The sequence below is a fragment of the Schistocerca nitens genome, chromosome 1 (genome assembly GCF_023898315.1).
Source record: "Schistocerca nitens isolate TAMUIC-IGC-003100 chromosome 1, iqSchNite1.1, whole genome shotgun sequence".
Lineage (NCBI taxonomy): Eukaryota > Metazoa > Arthropoda > Insecta > Orthoptera > Acrididae > Schistocerca > Schistocerca nitens.
In genome coordinates, this window is record NC_064614.1 from 337,117,275 (window position 1) to 337,138,567 (window position 21,293).

Consider the following 21,293-nt stretch of genomic DNA (forward strand, 5'->3'; position numbering starts at 1 on the left):
CTATACAAAAATCTTTGCTCATGTCAGGATGTCCTAAAATATTGGAATTTACCAGAGCATGTTTCATATCATCAAAATCAGCTTGGCACTATTGTGTCCATATCCACTGTCTGCCCTTCTTAAATAGACCTAATAATGCAGGGCTATTGAGTAGAAAATAGATTAAGGCAGGGCTTCAGAACATACGTGCTCGCGGAGCAAGCTGTGAGCAGCAAGGCGCGAGCACGGAGCAGCGCGAGCACGCTACCCCCACTACCGGACCAGAGCGGAGAGTGGGGAGAGTCACGTGGGGCACACAACAGCTGCTGCCAGTCAATGTAAATCCGCGGCCACCTGCAGGGATATCACTCACGAATTATTACTGTACAAATGAAACAAACAAAGGAGAATGTACACATGCCACATACTTTTATTAGCTTAGTGTATGCCTCTACATTCGTATTAATTTGCTAACTGTTACACAATAAAAGGTGTCATTGAAGTGTGGGATTCTCTGTTATCTTGTACTTTTTGCCCTTTACAATTGCGTCAATGTTCGGAGTAATTGTTCTTGTGCATCGTAGGCGCAGCGTGCAGTTTAAATTTCGATCAGACAATGCGTTTCTCAGGCGCGTCTTGTTACATTTCATTGCAGAGAACAGTTATTCACAAACATACATGGAACCGAACATTGATATTATTGTAGCCGCCAGTTTGTGCAAATGAGAAAATCTATCCTGAGGGAAGTGTCTGTAAAATTCCAAAATGTTTTTCTTGTTCTGAAATTTGTCTCTGTATTCTCTGTCACACTGGCGGTCAATAATTTCTAGTGGCAGCTCAGGACGAATCTCTTCAATATTCGCTGAATATGGAGAGGAGAACAGATCAGAATCACTGTCTAGTGCTGTCAGATCTTGAAAGCGTTGATCAAATTCTTCCTTAAGGTCAACTAAACTATGTGAATAACGTTCACAGTCTTTGTGAACATCTTGCAAGGATGATAATTTAGGAAAATGAGCTAGATTTCCTGTTTCCAGCTGACTCACCCAAAGTGTCAATTTCATTTTAAAAGCTCGTATTCGATCTATGAAATGAGTAATTAACAGATCTTTACCTTGTAGTGAAATATTCAGAGCATTTAGATAGCTAGTTAAATCTGCTAAGAACGCGAGATCACATTTCCATGAAGGCTGTTTCAATTCAGGAACACACATGTTATTTATTTCCATGAACGTATTTATCTCATCTAATAGGCAAAAATTCGATTTAATAATTCGCCACGACTAAGCCAGCCGACCTCGCTGTAATAAGGCAGGCTACCATACTGGCTTTCTACATCCTCAAGAAAGCTTTTAAATTGTCTGTGTTGTAGCCCATGCTTCCTTATATAATTGCTTGTACGAACAACAGCACTCATCACATTTTTTAGAGTGATACTCTTTGCACATACGTTTTCCTGTTGGATCACACAGTGAACGCCCCTTATTTCATTCGGCACGGTCAGTTTTTGCATTTTCTCCTTCAACAGCGCAACGAAACCTAATTTTTTCCCTGTCATCGCTGGTGCACGGTCTGTAGACAAATGGTTCAAAAAATGGTTCAAATGGCTCTGAGCGCTATAGGACTCGACTGCTGAGGTCATTAGTCCCCTAGAACTTAGAACTAGTTAAACCTAACTAACCTAAGGACATCACAAACATCCATGCCTGAGGCAGGATTCGAACCTGCGACCGTCTTGTGGTTCCAGACTGCAGTGCCTTTAACCGCACGGCCACTTCGGCCGGCAAGGTCTGTAGACACTGAAACTAAAGAATTCTACGACAATTCTATATTTTCAACACTTTCTTCAACACTACTTAAAATATCACCTCCCGTTGTAGTGTTCTTCATGTCTACTACATCGAGGAGCTCCTTCCTCACCTGAAGATCTCTATTAACACCTCTAATAAATATGGAAAGCTGCGCTGTTCCAGTGATATCAACACTTTCGTCCAGAGCTAGAGAATACGCCACAAAATCTTTATAGATATTTGCAAGCTGGCTCTGGACGTCGTCTGCCATGTCCTGTATGCGATTCATAATGGTCATGTCAGATAATGGCACAATCCGAAACTGTTCAACTTGAGATGGACACAAATGTTCCGCTGCAACTACCAAACATCTTTTATGAAATCGCCATCAGTGAAGGGGCGCTGGGATTTTGCTAAAAACAAAGCAATTTTGTAGCTCACTCTGAGAGCTGCCTCACTTGATTTTTCTTCGTCATCCATATCTTCTTCGGATAGCTTCCTTTTAAGTTTAATAACTTTCTGTGCACGATCTGGTCCATCACATTTTCCACTTCCGTAGTCTTTCGCGTGGTACGACATATAATGTCGCTGCAAATTAAATTTCCTAAAAGAATTCAGCGTTTTGTGACATACTAAACATTTTGCAACACGATCTTTTTCTGTAAACAGATACAATTCCTCCCAGTGGGGGTTGAACTGCGAAAGCATGGTTGGGGTTACACAACGGCGACTTGACATGATTCTTAACCAGCGAAGTGACTGTTAGAGCTGATCGTAGTACTTTAAGCGTTACACAGTCGGCGTGAATTCAATAGGCACGCTGCGGTCCTATTCATACGTGCGCGCGCATTTCCCCTCCCTCCCATCCCACTCTGCGACCTTGCAGCTGCTCGCGAGCACGTGCCTGAGCAGACGCGAGTACTCGCGCTCAAAACCGGCCAGTTGTTAAGCCCTGGATGAAGGAAAGGCAAACCTACATTTGTAGCATTTGTAGACTTAGTGAAAGCTTCTGACAATGTTGACTTGAATACTCTCTTTCAGATTCTGAAGGTCGCAAGGGTAAAACACAGGGAGCGAAAGGCTATTTACAATTTGTACCGAAACCAGATGGCAGTTGTAAGAGTCGAGGGGCATGAAAGGGAAGCAGTGGTTGGGAAGGGAGTGAGACAGCTTGTAGCCTATCCCCGATGTTATTCAATCTATAAATTGAACAATCAGTAAAGGAAACAAAAGAAATATTCGGAGTAGGAATTAAAATCCATGGAGAAGAAATTAAAACTTTGAGGTTCGCCGATGACATTGTAATTCTGTCAGAGACAGCAAAGGACCCGGAAGAGCAGCTGAACGGAATGGAGAGTGTCTTGAAAGGAGGATATAAGATGAACATCAACATGTTCGTCAGGATAGAAGTCAGGAGCGGAGGGCGTTGTAAGATGACAATTAATTGAGTGGAATGGACCCAGTTTATTCTTGTAATGATGGTACAGTGGTGCCTACGTAGGGCTGAGCAGCCCCAAGAGGGGTTGCCATCTGCTCATCAGAGAGGCAGAGACTAGAGGAGCGACTACTCGGGGCCGAGGTCAGAAGCTAAGAGAGCGCGGAGCTGTTTCCAAGCCGCCCTCGCCGCTCCCGGCCGCGTCCCCACGTGATCACACGATTAGTCTCTGATTGGAGGATTGATTCCGCCAACGCGCCTTGCTAGTAGCGTGCCCCCGTCAGCGCAACCAACCCGTGGGACTTGAGTCTGACCGAGGAGCACGTGGCAGGAATGTGCCGACCATGGTCTTCCGGCCAGCACCTTCCACCACAGTATGCCCAAGCCGGCTACGGCCGAACATTATGCATTGAAAATTTACTTAAATAAAATTTTGTCGGCAATGATCCCTCTTGGGGGTCTCCTCCCTGCACATCCTTTCCCCTTCCGAAGAAGGCTCTCTGGATGAAAATGAATGAGCTTATTCTAATTGATTATTCCATTTAAAAAATATATGATCATTATGAAGGGTCCCATAACATAGTGATATCAATATGTGCAAATGTTACAAAGTGGCCTGAAGGAAGGCTCTTGAATAACAAACTTGTGAAGTTGGTGCGACGGCAGTGAGGCGGCGCCATGCTGTGAGTGTGTGTCGGCGGTATCAGTGGTGGTGGGTACCCAGGCGATGATGAGGGGCACCGGAGCACAGCACACTGAAACACTCCACCCTCGTGGGGGTGAGAGAATGCTCCCAGGCCTAACAGTCACAAGGGGGTTTTTCCCCGTAATATTACTTTGAGTTCTTAAATCTAGGATTACAATGGTAATTGCCCAAGTGGGTGAATGAGAACATTACAAAATGACAAAAATTTAAAGAGAAAACAAAATGACTTACATGTGGGTTAAAACTCGACAGTTAAATTGTGATTCCATAGACTTTACATAGAAATACAAATCCATTACAAAATTAGTTCATTGACCTGACACCTAGACTACAACTTAATTCTAAGGGGGGGGGGGGGTCATGCCTGATCGCATGCACCAAGGTTGGCAGGTAGTTTCAGGTGTGATATTCACCTTCAGGTTGTGGGGGTGGTACTACTTCTCGGAAGGTGGTGGTGGTGGTTAGTGTTTAACGTCCCGTCGACAACGAGGTCATTAGAGACGGAGCGTAAGCTCGGGTTAGGGAAGGATTGGGAAGGAAATCGGCCGTGCCCTTTCACAGGAACCATCCCGGCATTTGCTTGAAACGATTTAGGGAAATCACGGAAAACCTAAATCAGGATGGCCGGAGACGGGATTGAACCGTCGTCCTCCCGAATGCGAGTCCAGTGTGCTAACCACTGCGCCACCTCGCTCGGTTTCTCGGAAGGAAGTGAAACATTTGCAAAACCCTCTTTTACAGAGTATCCAGGATACTATAATCAGAATCATTACAATGATGATTACCGAACCAGCGCTGGGTAATACAACGGTGGTTAATCGCTTGGTTTGGTGCCAATCAGCAATATGTGAGGCCACTCGGTCAAGAGCAACTTGGTTGTGTTCCTGGGTAAGGAGATGATTGATCGATTGGAGTAGATCTGAATCATTGGTATTCGGTAAATTCTTCAGCTTCTCATGGTGATGGATTTTAAAAGAGAGTTCAGGAAGGTATAAGGTAAATGTGGGAATGGTGACATGAAAGGTGGAGTGCAATTGAGCTGATATCCTCATAGAAGCAGCGTATACGTCACATCTTGAACTATTATACACTAGGCCACTATTATTCAGTGTTATCCGGTACGATTCAGTCTCTGACATTGAACGGTGGCACACCAGGGTGGCGGTGACAGTCTGTGGAACAGCGAACAGAAAACTGTTGCCAACAGGCTGAATTATTGGTTGACGAAGTGAGACTAGAACACGAGGACATGGAGGTGTAGTAGTTTCAGCTAAAAACAGTGACATCTCGCACTCAGTAGTGTTAGTGTGTAAAATTAGCGTGGAGCATAAGTAATGTGTTGTATGGAAGCAACTGGATAGTTCAGTGCGAGAGAGAGTGGCGTGAGTTTGTCGATCCCGACTAACTATTAAAAATTCTTGAGTCTGCCAAACAACATGGTGATGAAGGGTAGCCCAAGAGACTGGAAAAGTGTATATTTGATAGCACTCGTATTCGCAATTTGCGCACGTGATTGGCAACCTCATTCGCATCCGAATACCGTCAGAATTACGGGTAAGTCGGACCTCCAACGCAGCATAGTAAAAGGGGAGGTTGCTTTCCCGCACGGCATAAAGCATTTGTTTGGGGCCAAAATTTGCGACGACACATTGTGTAGCATGTGCAAGAAGGGCTCTGAGGGTAACAGATGTGGACTGAGCTTTCCTTGCAGTCCGAGTTGAATGGCCGAGTGTAACATGTGCACGTGTAACTGTGCTGTGTGTATATTAAATAAAAGAATCTGCGTGGTCTTCCTAATGTCCAATGTGATAGTTAGATTACGTAATCCCCAGCGAAGATGGGTCCACTCTGCTATGGGACGAAGGCCAAGTGTCGTTAATTAATTTGAGATTTTGTACGAAGGAAGTTTTCCTTTTTTTTTTTTTAATGAATAAAATGAGAAGGAATCCTGTGATCGCGGTGTGAACCTGCACAGCCTAGGCACCTCCCACGCATTGGCCACTACGCAGGGGCACCCACCCCGCTAAGGCTCGACACGGCGAGACAGGTGAAGTACTTCATAAGTTTCAGAAATAATATTGAGTGGTTTTTCAGCTGTAGAAAACCCGAATGAGGGTAGGACAACTCAAGTTAACTCAATAATCATAGGATCTTTACTTACAGAAGTGGTCAATAGAGAGATCAACTGTACTGAAGTCGGAAATGAATGTTAGCGAGAGCGAGTCTGTTGCTCGTGAATACAGAGGCTGGGCGTGAAGCAGTGGAGGCTGCGCAGCGCAGCTTTATCAGCGCTGAGCCGGCAGAGTGCTGAGCTCAGATAACAGCGTCAGAGAGCGCTAGTGGCTCTGCGTCCGAGACTAAGACATTGTTAAGTGTAACTTAAAAGTAAGTTTATTGCAAAGCAATAATACACGAATAGCTGATGTCACAAAGACGTTTGATTCCATTTTAACAGAACAACTTAAGTGTTCAACAGGTAAATTGACTACGTTGTAGATTAAAAGAAACTGCTACTGAACATGACGTACATATGTACGTACTTCCCTTTCCCCTTCCGAAGAGCGGAGGGCATAAACCATAAAAGCCTTGTTCATGTACTTAGTATATGACAATAGAGGTCTGGTAACGTCAACAAGTTACACCAAGGTAGTGTGGATATGAACAGTGTGAGTGTGTTGTTAGTTGTTATTGGGCGTATGAAGTGTTGTGTAAATGTGTGACTAACGGTAGCTGATGGCGGATACGAATTGAAGGCCAATAGGTGCTATCAGAGATACTTCCAGTCGAGAAACAATGAAACTTAAAAGGGAATACCGAATATGACACAAAAATAGCGTATAACCACAAAGTGTACTAACATTAATCATAACTATAAATTGATAACAATAAAACATGACATTGAAGTAATAATAATTGACAAGAAATAAAATAAAGGGAATATTTCCCGAACGTAAACTTCCGAATCGGATACGAAATCCGTCAGGGGATGTTGTTTCTTAGTCGGTTGACGAAGTGCATAAGGGACTACGTCAGTAGAATCCGACAGTGTGTGTATATAACAACATTGTTCTTAAAAGTGCAGTTTGCACTGTCAGATGGTGAAAAGCAATTAATCCGTTCAGCAACGGAAAAGGCTGCCATCTGGGGAACGGTATCTGAATCTTTGGCAGAATCCGATGATTTTGCAATGGAATTGCCATGTAGAAGAAAATGGCGATGTATAAAATGTAATAAAAGAGCGTCTGGGGCTCAGTTCATTTGTGGTTGAGTGCCAAAGGCGTAGTGTGAGTGCAAATTGTCTCACGGTAATTGATGTATGAATTGTTTTGTGGTCAACCGAGGAGCCTAGGATTCGGTGACGTGTAAGTACAAGTTCGCGGTGCGTATGAGCTACCTGCGAGTGACTCGACTATTAAGTTAAGCAGTGCATTAGTGCAATCTGCAGACTTGGATTGATGATTATATAATTGGCAGGGCAATGGAGCAACCTGCGGACAGTGCTAAGGCAACCTGTCTAATAATTGAGGGGTAGACAGTGCATTGGAGCTATCTGCGATACCGTGGTTCAGCGGGCCTAAGGGCGTCCGTCTGACTTAATAAGAATTAGTGTAGGCACATGGGTTTCCTGCGATGCACGGAATAAAAGTATCAGCGGCGTTATTAGCGACCTGCTGTACTAGGAAAATGTCGACTGTTCAAGCAATAAAAATAGCTCTGAAGCTAGAATAGCATACATGCATAAATAGCGTCACTTTTTGTGCGCGCAGTACATAACACTACATAAAATGAAAATCATGAACTATAAATCACTAGCGCTAGCATAATGACATAATTAAACACAATGACATATATTGACAGGAAAATAAAAACACAATGATGTATAATAATAATGCTGTAAGTAGTCGGAACGCTCAACGTTAACATGTAACACTGGCCACCTGGAGCTGGCTGCTAGGCTGCGTGTATGTTAGTTTTAAAACTGACAATAACAAATTGAACTGAAAGGACAACTAGGCACAGTTCCCGTAGCGCTTACATCACCGGCTAATTAGAGGCAAAGTACGTATCTCACAATGGATCATCGGCCGATATTTTGGGGCAAGACTGCAACAAGGGCAATATCTCGGTGTAAATGGGTGGTAAGATTAAAAGACCGGTACTGTCGGAAGAGGGTACCTAACATGTTGTAGGGGCCTCCTCATCGACAGAAGAAGGAAAACAGGATAGAACAATGACCACGGCGGTAGAGTAAAATAAATGGGGAGGGCAAAAATAACTGCGTAGCAACCAAGGAACAATCGTCCACCGATATACGGCAGCCCGGACGATTGGTCGTTTGTGCCTCGTCAGTAGCGTGAAAAACTCGTGGCATTGCATTGGTTTGCCCATATCTGGCCTTGTCCAAGGAAGATAACGTTGAATGTCCTCATAGTTCGATGTGTAAGAGGGTTACGGCTGTAGTTTGTAGCTTATACAATGAATCAAAGCAGTAGTGAAACTTCACTTATAGGATTGGCAGACTAAGGTATGCAGAATAATGTAAATCGTAAAGAACTTCGTGTGATTTATCCAGCTAATGTGAAACAAAACAAGGAAAAGAATTTAAACAATGAATCACATTTACTTAATATTTATGTTAAGATTTATTGGGATGTTCGAATGAATTTTGTTTGCCGTGTCTTCCGGCTGCATGAAAGAAACCAGCTTGGAGCTGTTAGCGAGCGCGAAGCGCACGCGTAGGTGCGGAGTAGGCTCCGGCACGTCAGCGGTTATGTGAGACGGCGTGTAGCCGCGAGAGACCGGCCGCTACTGCAGCGACAAATATCACGCGCTTAGCGTGTACCAGAAATAACGATGAATTAGAAATTGCTAATTATCTAGAATAAGAGTTTTTTTAAAAAGGCTGTTAGTTATATAAAATGATGGTAAATGCATTGTAGTCTGTCATACACGGAGGATAGGGCAGTAATTTGCGGTTTGTTTTTGTAACTACTCGGACGCGCCGCGTGTTGAGACGCTGGAGGCGGCAGCGCACGTGTGATAACATACGTCATCGCGCAGAGCGCTGTTACTGGCTGAGAAAGAATGATGGCCGCTGGCCAGTTCTTGGCGAGGAGATGGAACAGCGCTGAAGAAAGGAGGGGAGGCGACAGCTGATGTGTTGCCCCGCCAACAGCTGGTCCCGTAAACAAAGCGTACGAGGCGTATGCATTTCAAGTCCTGGCTTTATCTGTTCCGATTACTTACGATTAGCTGCAGCAAATACCGAACTACGACATATAGTACAATACACTAGACGTCAACGTAACAAGTATTGAGAAAAGCTCGGAGTAAAAATACTCCACATGTACTGGTTTGCCAAATAGATGGCAATAGAGGACATTGAAGAACATTATTCGGAGTTAGCAGCCGCGGTTCTGCCAACACCAAGTGTAATGGTTGCATTTGAGGCAAGTCAGTTGCGTGACGTCTAATGCGTGGCGTTGCTTGCAAAACATAAAACATAATCATACATATAAAAATGAGCAAAAATACATGACAGGACTGGAAATTGACAATTGAGAATGGCTGGGAACTCCGTGGTGGCCAGACACCTCTTGCTTCCAAGTCCCTGGAGAAAATGACTTAAACTAAGCTGCAATAAAACATAACATAAAGCTCTAATTAGGCGTGATTAATCACGCGACCTCAACCCATAAGGGTGTCGATTCCGCAAAGGGTATCTACAACCCTGTGGAGGTAATCTCCTCCGTTTTTTCTTTCGTCTTTGTTCCACTTGAGGTGGAGGTGACACAGGCGGATCGGGGGCTGCGACCTGTTGTGGTGACACAGCCCTACCGTGGTAAGGTTGCAGGCGGTCAAAGTGCACTATCACCGTACGATCGGTTAATTGCAGTTCTGCATTGACTGGTGAGGTCAACCGTACAATCCGATACGGGCCTTCAAAGCGGGGAGAGAACTTTTTAGTTCGTCCCTTTTTGATTGCTGGGTTTCGTAGTAACACTAAATCACCTGTCTGATAAGTCGGTAAAACAGCATTTTTGTTTTGCCTGTGCAACTGTTTATTAGTAGCTTTGATATTATTCCTCTTTACCTTATACCAGATCGCTTTTAGCCGGCGGGCTAAACCTTTTACTTCCTTTATTTCTACACCTTGAGGTAGTTTGTCTATTTCGAACGGCGAATTCATCGGCCGTCCAAACACAGCTTCGTAAGGGGTATACCCCGTGGATTCATGTATTCGGGTGTTGTATGCAGAAGAAATATACGGTACATATCGGTCCCAATCAGCGTGCGTTTTTGCAACATAATAGGATAACATTTTACAAATTGTACGGTGTACGCGTTCAACGCGACCGTTGGCTTTAGGATGGAAGGGAGTTGTACGCCATTTTTTGATTCTTAATAATTTACAAACTTGTACAAATAAAGCAGACATGAAATTGGTTCCTTGATCCGTTAAAATGGCATCGGGACTTCCAAAAGGTAGTATCACACGATTTACAAACTCTCTCGCCACAGTTTCAGCTGTCATGTCGGGGAGGGGAACCAAAATTAGATAACGTGAAAAGTGATCAATAACAGACAAAATGTATTTGTTACCCTGTTGCGACTGTGGAAAAGGACCTTGGAGATCTAAAGCAAGAATTTAGAAGGGTGAAGATGCCTGAGGAAGTGTTTGCAGCGGCACTCGCGGATGCCTATTTTGTGCTCGTTGTGCACACGGCAGGCAAGATCTTACATACCTGTCCACGTCACGTTGTCGGTATTGCCACCAATAACGTGTCGCAATTCGAGCGTTCGTAGCGCGTTTTCCGCTGTGACATGCTTGGATTGTATCATGGCATTGCCGTATTATACGTTGCTGCAAGCATTCCGGTATTACCAAACGATTCCCATGGGGAGTTCTTCGATACAAAAGGTCGTCTATTACTTCAAATTCTGGGAAGGTGGCGTATCTTTGACATTGAACGTCCACCTGCTGTGCTTCCTTTAACTCTTCAATTGATACCTCATCTGATTCAATGACACGCACTTTTCTACTTAACGCATCAGCATTTTGATGCAACCGACCAGGCTTGTGCCGAACTTCAAAATCATATTCTGACAGTTTCATGGCCCAGCGCATAAGTTTGCTGCTAGGGTCTTTAAGATTCAATAACCACTGCAGAGCAGAGTGATCGGTAAGAACTGTAAACTTGCGACCATAAAGGTAACATCTAAAATAATTAATTCCAAAAAGAAGGGCAAGCAATTCCTTTTCTGTAGTACTGTAATTAGTTTCTGCTTTATTCAGTTGACGAGAGGCATACCCAACGGGTTTTTCCTCACCATCTTGCACTTGGCTTAGGACACATCCTACAGCAAAATCAGATGCGTCACAAGATAAAATAAAAGGTTCAGCGAAGTCTGGGTAAACAAGTAGAGGTGAACTAGTTAAAATAGTTTTCACTGTTTGAAAGGCGGTCGAACATTCATCCGTCCAAACAAAAGGAGTATCCTTTTTCAACAATTTAGTAAGTGGTTTGGTAATAGTAGCATAATCTTTAACCAAACGGCGGTAATAATTTGCAAGGCCAAGGAAGGATTGTAATTCCCTTAAATTTGTTGGAATAGGAAAAGTGTCTACTGCTTCAGTTAATCGTGGATCTGGTTTGACTCCGCTGGAACTGATGACATGACCTAAATACTGCACTTGTGATTGAACAAGAGAACATTTTTCTAATTTTAAGCTTAAATTAGCATTTTGCAAGCGCAACAGTACACTGCGTAGATGTTCAGCATGTTCAGCAATGGATTTTGAAAATATAATTATATCATCAAGATACACAAGGCACATAGAAGGTTTCAACCCACGTAATAGCAGATCTGCAAATCGCTGAAAGGTTGCTGGCGCGTTGCGAAGCCCGAAAGGCATCCTTAAGAATTCATATAAGCCACCAGGAACTACAAAAGCTGTCTTAGCTCGATCTTGAGGAGCAATTGGAATTTGATGATACCCACTGCGCATGTCTAATGTTGTGAAGTACCGGCAATTGCCCAGACGATCGAGTGTTTCATCGATCCGGGGTAATGGATAATGATCTGGAGTAGTAACTTCTAGTTGCTGTTGTATAGTTTCCTCTACCACTGACTGAAGATGATAGGGAATTCGGTGCCCTTTTTGAGCTATTGGCCTAGCATTTCCGGTTGGAATCTCATGTTGGATTAGATCTGTTGCTGGTAAATATTTCCTGTCTTCAAACAACCATGAATACTCATTCAACACTTCATTTATTAGCTTTTGTTCATGCAATGGGAGGTAACTAAGCTTAGCTTTAAACTTATCTGTCAGATGTGACGTGATTGTCAAAAGGTGTTGAGAGGCGGCAGCAGTCTTTTTCTTTTTCAGAGAAGGGGTTCTCATTGGCAACTCATCTTCTGTGATAACCTGTAAGCTGGCTAATACTGTACCACGCGGTATTAAAGCTTGCTTGTGGCTAAAATTGTCTAAAAAAACGGGTACGCAATTTTCTTTCTGTACTTGCTGTGCTTTGCACAGGCTACGTTTTACGTGGACCTGCATCTGGTCAAGAGTTTCATTCTGGCAGAGTGGATCTACCAAGAAATGAACCTCTTCGGATTCACGTATCCCGACAGGCACCCAAAGGATCTTTCCTGTGCCTTCTGGTATCTCCACGGGATTATCGGCTTTTAGCATCGTTACGGGAGACTCCGAAACTTGGGAAACGGATCCTTTTTTCCCAGCTCCGCTCGCCCGCAACGTGCAGTCACGTCCAAAACGGTGCACGTTGTCGCCGAATTGAACGGTATTTAACCTATAGTCAATAACCCCCTGGAAATGACGCAGAAAGTCACTTCCCAGGATGATGTCGTAATCCGTGCGCCTGTACCGTGCAACCTCCATCGTAAAAGCATATTCTGTGGAGTCCAACATGAACTCAACGCAACAGCTGCCATCAGGTTTCACTATACCGGGACCAATACCACTGATATGGTACCGCGGCGGTTGCAATGTTCTTTTATCTCTCTTCGATAAAAATGCCAAGCTGATTTGTGCGCCTGTGTCAATTAGCACGCGTATTGGTTTGCGGCCTCTAACACCATCGACAACCACGCTTGCCACCTGTGTGATTCCCTTATAAGCTAGGGGGGTCACTATTTTTAACGGGGGCCGGGAGGGGTGGCACTTCCTGCCCCGCGGCCGTTTCCCGAATTCTGTGATTGGTTTGCATTTCGCCTGGAATTTGCAGGCGGTTGTGGCCTACTATTTGGACAATGCACGCTTTGGTGACCCATGTTCCTGCACTGATGACAATATGGCACGCGACATTGCTCTGCCACATGTCCTTGTCTATTACAGCGCCCACACTTAGTATCGTTCGAAAAGACACGTCGGGGCTCGCTTTGCCGCGCGGAGACGGCCACAAATCGGCTCGCCTCCTCTCTCAAGAGTGCTAATCGCACGGCTTCGTGTAAGGTGCGGGGGGAATGAATAAAATGAGAAGGAATCCTGTGATCGCGGTGTGAACCTGCACAGCCTAGGCACCCCCCACGCATTGGCCACTACGCAGGGGCACCCACCCCGCTAAAACGAGGATAATGGAATATAGTCGAATTAAGTCGGGTGATGCTGAGGGAATTAGATTAGTAAATGAGACGCTTAAAGTAGTGAATGAGTTTTGCTATTTGGGGAGCAAAATAACTGATGATGGTGTAAGTAAAGAGGATGTAAAATGTAGACTGGTCAATGGCAAGGAAAGCGTTTCGAAAGAAAAGAAATTTGTTAACATCGAGTATAGATTTAAGTGTCAGGAAGTCTTTTGTGAAAGTATTTGTATGGAGTGTAGATGTATGGAAGTGAAACGTGGACGAGAAATAGTTTGGACAAAAAGAGAATAGAAGCTTTCGAAATGTGGTGCTACAGAAGAATGCTGAAGGTTAGATGGGTACATCACATAACTAATGAAGAGGTATTGAATTGGGGAGAAGAGAAATTTGTGGCACAACTTGACTAGAAGAAGGGATCGCTTGGTAGGACATATTCTGAGGCATCAAGGGATCACCAATTTAGTATTGGAGGGCAGCGCGGAGGGTAAAAAACGTAGAGGGAGACCAAGAGATGAATACACTAAACAGATTCAGAAAGATGTAGGTTGCAGTAGGTACTGGGAGATGAAGAAGCTTGCACAGGATAGGGTGGCATGGAGAACTGCATCAAACTAGTCTCTGGACTGAAGACCACAACAACAACATTGAGTAACTGGTTCGGTATGAACCGACGGGAAAGTAAACACAAACCTACGAATGCCTTTAGCTGTCGTTTTGTGCAAGGTGCTGGAAAATTTTTTATCGCCAACATTTTCTCAGGGTCAGGTTTTACACCGAGAAATTTGACGTTTTTTCTTACAAATTTGGGTTGCTTGAGATTCGCTGTGACACCAGCTGCTGAAAGCCTCTGTAGCATCCTATCTAAAAGCTCTAGATAATCATTCCAAGTAGGTACTGCTATTAAGATGTCGTCTATATATACTGTGAGTTTGTCTAGGAGGTCAGGCCCTAACACAGTGTCGAGTGCAGTAATGAAAACCCCAGCACTCACGTTTAACCCGAAAGGCAAAACGCAGTACTTGTAGGACCTACCTGCAAAAGTGATTGCAGTGTATTTCCTACTTTCAGTTGATACGGCAACCCTTGTTAAATATTGTACTCCATGAAACTGCTGTAATTGTTCTGCCGCCATTAGTGGCCGAGCGGTTCTAGGCGCTACAGTCTGGAACGGCGCGACCGCTACGGTCGCAGGTTCGAATCCTGCCTCGGGCATGGATGTGTGCGATGTCCTTAGGTTAGTTAGGTTTAAGTAGGTCTAAGTTCTAGGGGACTGATGACCTCAGCAGTTAAGTCGCATAGTGGACAGAGCCATTTGATGTAATTCTACTACGTTCCATTATCGTCGTTTTACTCTTGCTGATGATCATCTTATATCCTGCTTTCAAGACACTGTCCATTCCGTTCAACTGCTCTTCCAAGTCCTTTGCTGTCTCTGACAGAATTACAATGTCGTCGGCAAACCTCAAAGTTTTTATTTCTTCTCCCTGGGTTTTAATTGCTACTCCAAATTTTTCTTTTGTTTCCTTTACTGCTTGTTGAATATACAGATTGATAACATCGGGGATAGGCTACAACCCTGTCTCACTCCCTTCGCAACCACTGCTTCCCTTTCATACCCTTCAACTCTTATAACTGCCATCTGCTTTTGGTACAAATTGCAAATAGCCTTTCGCTCCCTGTATTTTACCCCTGCCACCTTCAGAAATTGAAATAGCATGTTCCAGTCAACATTGTCAAAAGCTTTCTCTAAGTCTACAAATGCTACAAATGTGTTTGCCACTCCTTAATCTATCTTCTAAGATAAGTCGATGGGTCAGTATTGCCTCGCGTGTTCCAACATTTCTACGGAATCCAAACTGATCTTCCCCAAGGTCGGCTTCTACCAGTTTTTCCATTCGTCTGTAAAGAATTCGTGTTAGTATTTTGCAGTCGTGACTTATTAAACTGATAGCTCGGTAATTTTCACACCTGTCAGCGCCTGCTTTCTTTGGGATTGGAATTATTATATTCTTCTTGAAGTCTGAGGGTATTTCGCCTGTCTCGTACATCTTGCTCACCAGATGGTAGAGTTTTGTCATGACTGGCGCTCTGGAGGCTATCAGTAGTTCTAATGGAATGTTGTCTACTCCTGGGACCTAGTTTCGATTTAGGTCTTTCAGTGCTCTATCAAATTCTTCATGCAGTATCATATCTCCCATTTCATCTTCATCTACATCCTCTTCAATTTCCATAATATTGCCCTCAAGTTCATTGCCCTTGTATAGACCGTCTATATACTCCTTCCATCTTTCTGCTTTCCCTTCTTTGCTTAGAACTGGTTTTCCATCTGAGCTCTTGATGTTCACATAGGTTATTCTCTTTTGTCCAAAGGTCTCTTCAATTTTCCTGTAGGCAGTATCTATCTTACCCCTAGTGATATATGCCTCTACATCCTTGAATTTGTCCTCTAGCCATTCCTGCTTAACTGTTGTGCACTTCCCATCGATCTCACTTCTGAGATGTTTGTATTTCTTTTCGCCTGCTTCATTTACTGCATTTTTATATTTTCTCCTTTCATCAATTAAAGTCAATATCTCTGCTGTTGCCCAAGGATTTCTACAGCCCTCGCCTTTTTACCTACTGTGTGCCTTCACTATTTCATCTCTCAAAGCTACCCATTCTTGTTCTATTGTATTTCTTTCCCCTGTTCTTGTCAATCGTTCCCTAATGCTCTCTCTGAAACTTGCGTCAACCTCTGGGTCTTTCAGGTTATCCAGGTCCCATCTCCTTAAATTACTACCTTTTTGCAGTTTCTTCAGTATTAATCTGCAGTTCGTAACCAATAAATTGTGGTCAGAATCCACATCTGCCCGTTCCTTACTTCTATAATATTCATTCCCGACGTGTTGTTGCGCATTCCAGTCATGATTCTACCCTGAGTTTATAGGCGTAATGTTATTTGCTTTCGACTGATAGGACTGATTACTAATTGGGTGCTGCCACTGCAAATTTCGTGGGTCAGCCGTGTTGTTGTTGCTAAATTGAGACTGAAAATTACTATAAGCGTTACCCCACTGATTCCCATTATCGTTTCTATTCCAATTTCGTTTCTGGTTACCGAAGTAGCCAGAATAGTTTCTGTCATCATTTTTTCACTTCCTTTTAAACACTGGGTTAATATTTTTGTTACAGTTATTACTAAAACTGCCTCCCGAAGTCGGGCCTGGCGTATGCGCGAGCTGCGGCTGACGGGCGCAGGCTGGTTGCTACGGAAATTATTTTGGTTGGTGTGGCTCTGTCTTGCATCTTCATTAATTAAGTCAATATAGTCCAAGACAGAAAATACAACAAATTGCTTTCAGGTACTTGTACTAGGCTTTCCCTAATATTAAGCTATAGTTTAGTTTTCAAAATGCGTGGGACGTTAGTGTGTGTCACTGGCTCGTCCCAGAACCTTGTCTTATTTAAATATTTCTCAAAATGCTTTCACAGAGATACAAATTTTTGCTTATATTGTTCAGGGCTGAATAGGGCGTTTCTTAATATCTCTTGAACGCCATGTGACCAATACTTTGAAAGAAACGCTTTTTCAAACTGATCTAATGTCTGACAAGTTTCTGACGTTTCCATCACCCTTAACGCTCCCGCCTTGCATGTAATCCATAACATATTGAATCCGTTGCTGTTCCAACCACGTTTTAGGCAATACATTTCTGAACGATTTCATAAAAATTACCAGATACACAGACTCCTTTTCAGGGATAAATACTAGAAACTGTCGGTGTTTTATAAGACTCTTCTAATAAAACTGATGACGAAGTGGATTCAGCTATCTGCTGTTTCTTTCTTTCATCACGGTGTCATTGGTTACCGTACATTTAAGAATTTGGTGAATACACATGTACATTCCTGGTAGGACAGTCACTAACTGCACTATCGCTCTTACCCGCAGGTATGTTGTCAAGTTCTTCTTCTGCGTTTTGGTGTCATTCCTTCATTGTACCAAGTTTCTTGATAAATTGCTCGACTATTTGATTCTGCCAACCTGGTAAGTCTTGACTCAAAGTTTTCTGTATCTGGCTTATGTCAGTTTGCGGTTTAACCACAGATCTGTTTCGTGTAGTGTATACTTGTTCCATTGTGTTACTTATTGCTTTTGTAACTCTGTTTCTAGAGTACGGTTTATGTGCGTGTCGGTTTCTTCTAGAAAGTTCTCAGACTGCTGTTTGCTGTCCTGTCATGTCTTCAACTTGATTTACAGCTTCCTGCATTTTTGTATTGAGATCTGTTTGTTGTACTCTCATAGCATTGAAATTTTCAGTTAACTTACGTACCTGATATGACACATCCTTAACTGTGATTTTCAAGTTATCGATATGCTGATTCATGAATTTCAATTATCCAGTACCACTTCCATTAACTGATCCGCTACCTCTCTTTTTAGTTGTGTCAGTTGTGTTGTCAGGTCATTGTGCGTATCAGTAAAGTTTTTTACATCACTGTCTAGCTTGTTCATTTGAGTGGTTACACTCCCTATCTGTGTTGTGACCTTGTCTACTTGTGTTGTGACATTGCTTTTCTGAGTTGTTACAATCCCTATCTGTGTTGTGACACTGTCTACATGTGTACTCACATTCCTTACCTGTGTTGTGACACTTCATATCTGTGTATTAATTTGGGCTGTTATCTGATTTACAAATTGTGATATCAAATCTGTCTACATCACTCCAAACAGCTGCACAATGTCTGGCTCTGCTGGACCTTGTACATTAGAGGAATCTGGTACAGTTTCCAAAGTTGGCATATTATCGTCTGTCGCTTATGATATATCCTCGTGTAATAAAACTACTAAATTGTACCCAAATTCAAATCAAGTTAATTTGGAAAAATGAATGCGTTCTACGCAGTGGATGTCGGAAAAATGAAAAACTAGCCCACATTTATTGCCAACAAAAGCGTAATAGTGTTTTTACCCGTACCTTACGATCTCTCCTGCGTCGGTCAGCTCTTTGGGTTGGTAAAAGTTAAATAAAATTTCCTTTTCCCAAATTTTCTCTGTTTAGCTTCCTTTTAAATTTGGATAGCGTACACAGGATTAGTTAGAGATTTCCTTTCATTGTACGCGGTTGGCGTAACATGCAACAAGCAAATTTATTATCGCCACAACAATGGTTGAACAATAATTACTTAAATACTTCATTCGAATAATTATTTATGAATTCTGTGTTAACAGTGGTCATGGCATTCGGTTGCCATTGTAAGTTCTTCCTTTGCTTCTCTGGAGGCAGAAAGCTTTCCGACAAATCGTGTCATAAATTCCGCCGTAATGCGACGGTGCGACTAAGATATGGAACAAAAGTTACTAAAATATGGCACCGGACAAATGAGACCACAAATAAAAAATAGTCCTATGTTTCTCAAATATTTATACTGTTTAGTTACGTCTCCCTGTGTGAAACTCGCAAACGTACACTTCGTTCAGAGGCGCGCACGGCCTGTCCCTTGTGGCCTATGTAAAGAAAAGTTGGGGGAAAAATGCATTTATTTCATCTTTAAAGAAATAGACTGGATCGGACTTCGTGAAACGAAAATAGTTACAGGTTCCTGGTCGCGGCTTACATGACCTAAGAACAAAATTAAATATGGTGGCCAGGAAAGGAAGTAATTAAGTGCATTCACGTACCTCAGTTATTATGCAGCGTCGTATCGAAGATCGACACCCAATCTTATACAAGTTTTTGAAAAGGAAATTTCCAGGAAATGGCTTCATGGGATTCGAAGGTTGTGGATTCGTTGGACCGTCAATGAAAAACAGTGTCGATACGTTTTTATATGGTAATTATTCAGCATTTTGCACACAACACATTCTCACGCGTCTTTACAGTTCGACTCACAGATAACGAAAGACGACTCTTCGTCGAGGAGAAAACAGTGGGTGTAACAGTTCTTTGTTTTTCCGCGTTATCCCTTCCTACAGCTTACATACATCTTAGAAAATAAATATGTTTGAAAATTATTCTAATATTTGCAGAAAAGAGGAAAGACAATAAATAAAAATAAAAAATGAATATTTAAGTTGTTCTTCTTCATCCTCTCTGAGCCATTTGGCAATAAAGATCATTTTTCCCTCTAATGTTGTAGATCTGCACAGTTCTTCTCAATGTTTTAGATCTCATTACAAATCAGTTCCTGTCCATGTTATCTTCATCCCAAAGAGCCCGCAACTCCAATAGTCTGATAGGATTCAAGACCACGCAGAACACCATCATCTAATCAAGTTTCAGATCATCATCTATTTTTATTTATTTTATTCAAACACTAAAGAGCGGCAACATGACTGCCGACTGCTGTACGCTTACTAGATGAATATAAGTAACAGACGAAGAAAAAGTAAACAAGTAAAATTAATTCTCGTTGACCGGAAAGATTCACATTGTGAGAGTGGAAATATTAAACATAGGATAAGGTACTCTCGATCGAAACTATATTCGCAAAGGACAAACTGAAACATACAGTAACCTTTCGAACACTAGCTGCGATCCATATTTTCGCAGTGTCATTGGTCTGTATATGAGATTTTTAGGACACGACTTCTAGGTTTCAGTTTTACAGAATAGTATTTTTTTCTCAATTTGCGTGCGTCGTGCTAGTTCGACTTCCTTTCACAGGAGCATGTTTCAAGTTGTTGGCTAGATGCCTAGCACGCCAGCCAGCACTTGGGTTCTGGCGGCGCTTAGCTTCTTGTGTGATTATATCCGCATTACATCAGAAATATAAAAGCAACCACTCGTGTTTTTCGTCGCATTTACTAATAACCTCTAGTGAGGATGCGCATTAACGCAACATTAATCAGTGCCGACGCATTCATCTCTGTTATTAATTTTTTATTTCCTATGTGCGGCAGAGGTACCGATTCTGTAACTGTTAGAATTCTTTTCTTCCGAAATGTATTATACGTTTTTGCTAAAAAGCTTGTAGAGCTTGTAGTTGTTCTAAGAGACTTCTCGGACAGTGTGTGTCATTGATGATGTCATCGATGACGTCATCAGTGAGTCATGGCTTCTCCCCATCCCCTTCAGTCATGTCTGCTTGTTCTGTTGTAAGTGTCTACCAGTATTCAACTTCTTGGTAGCAGGGGGAGTCAAACTGACGAACGCTTTCATCAAATGCGTGTCGTGCCGTTAACAGCTATCTGCAAGGAAAATTTCTCAAGTTTACCTCTGTCAAGGCTGTGAGACCATGTCTCTTACATGGGGATGACAGTGTGATTGCGGTAGGAAAGAAGATAAAATCAGCAGGAAAGCATCTGAAGACCTGAGATCATACCTTATAATGTGGAATTGGCTGACATTAAAATTACTGTTCTGATGGGACAGCTGTCTCGAATATCGCAGTAGCTGTCGTTATTACAAGGCGTTTTCCTGTAGTTTTTGCTTATTTTCTTAGTATTCCAGACATCTATTCAACACCTCATCGGAAATCTGTCTTCCTGGCAGTGAATGTACCACGGATTTATCCCAATGCTGTAGGAATGTGATAGGTAGATACTTGATAACGTTCGCATGTTGGAAGAAACTGTGAAAAGCTGTAACAGAAAATATAGCTTAGATCTTTCAGTGTAACGGTGTATATCGTAGGTATGGATGTAGGCCAGAAATAGCATGCTCCGACTAAGTGGTCCACTGTGTTGGAATGTTGCATGTGAATAGCATGCTAGAAAAAGTAATAACTCTATCTGCCATTGTAACAGCCGAACGGTTAAATTTCTCCTCATATGAAATGTCCTAAGTCT

At 42.7% G+C, this 21,293-nt stretch overlaps 1 protein-coding gene across 1 annotated transcript; it reads right to left on the minus strand.

Annotated features, from left to right (window-relative positions):
* Positions 1-3,213: 3,213 nt before the first annotated feature.
* Positions 3,214-5,689, minus strand: LOC126235587 (uncharacterized). Its single transcript, XM_049944304.1, has 2 exons — positions 4,619-5,689; positions 3,214-4,358 (listed from the first exon to the last, which is right to left on the minus strand). The coding sequence occupies exons 1-2, from the start codon at positions 5,527-5,529 to the stop codon at positions 4,307-4,309; spliced, it is 963 nt and encodes a 320-aa protein (XP_049800261.1). The 5' UTR covers positions 5,530-5,689; the 3' UTR covers positions 3,214-4,306.
* Positions 5,690-21,293: the final 15,604 nt, after the last annotated feature.

What these genes read in the sequence shown, in the direction of transcription:
- LOC126235587 (XM_049944304.1), bottom strand. Translation starts at nt 5,529, where the DNA reads ATGCTTTATGCCGTGCGGGAAAGCAACCTCCCCTTTTACTATGCTGCG. An exon ending in TTTTGCAAATGTTTCACTTC is followed by an intron (nt 4,359 to 4,618) that starts CTTCCGAGAAAC and finishes CACCACCACCAC; the next exon opens with CTTCCGAGAAGTAGTACCAC.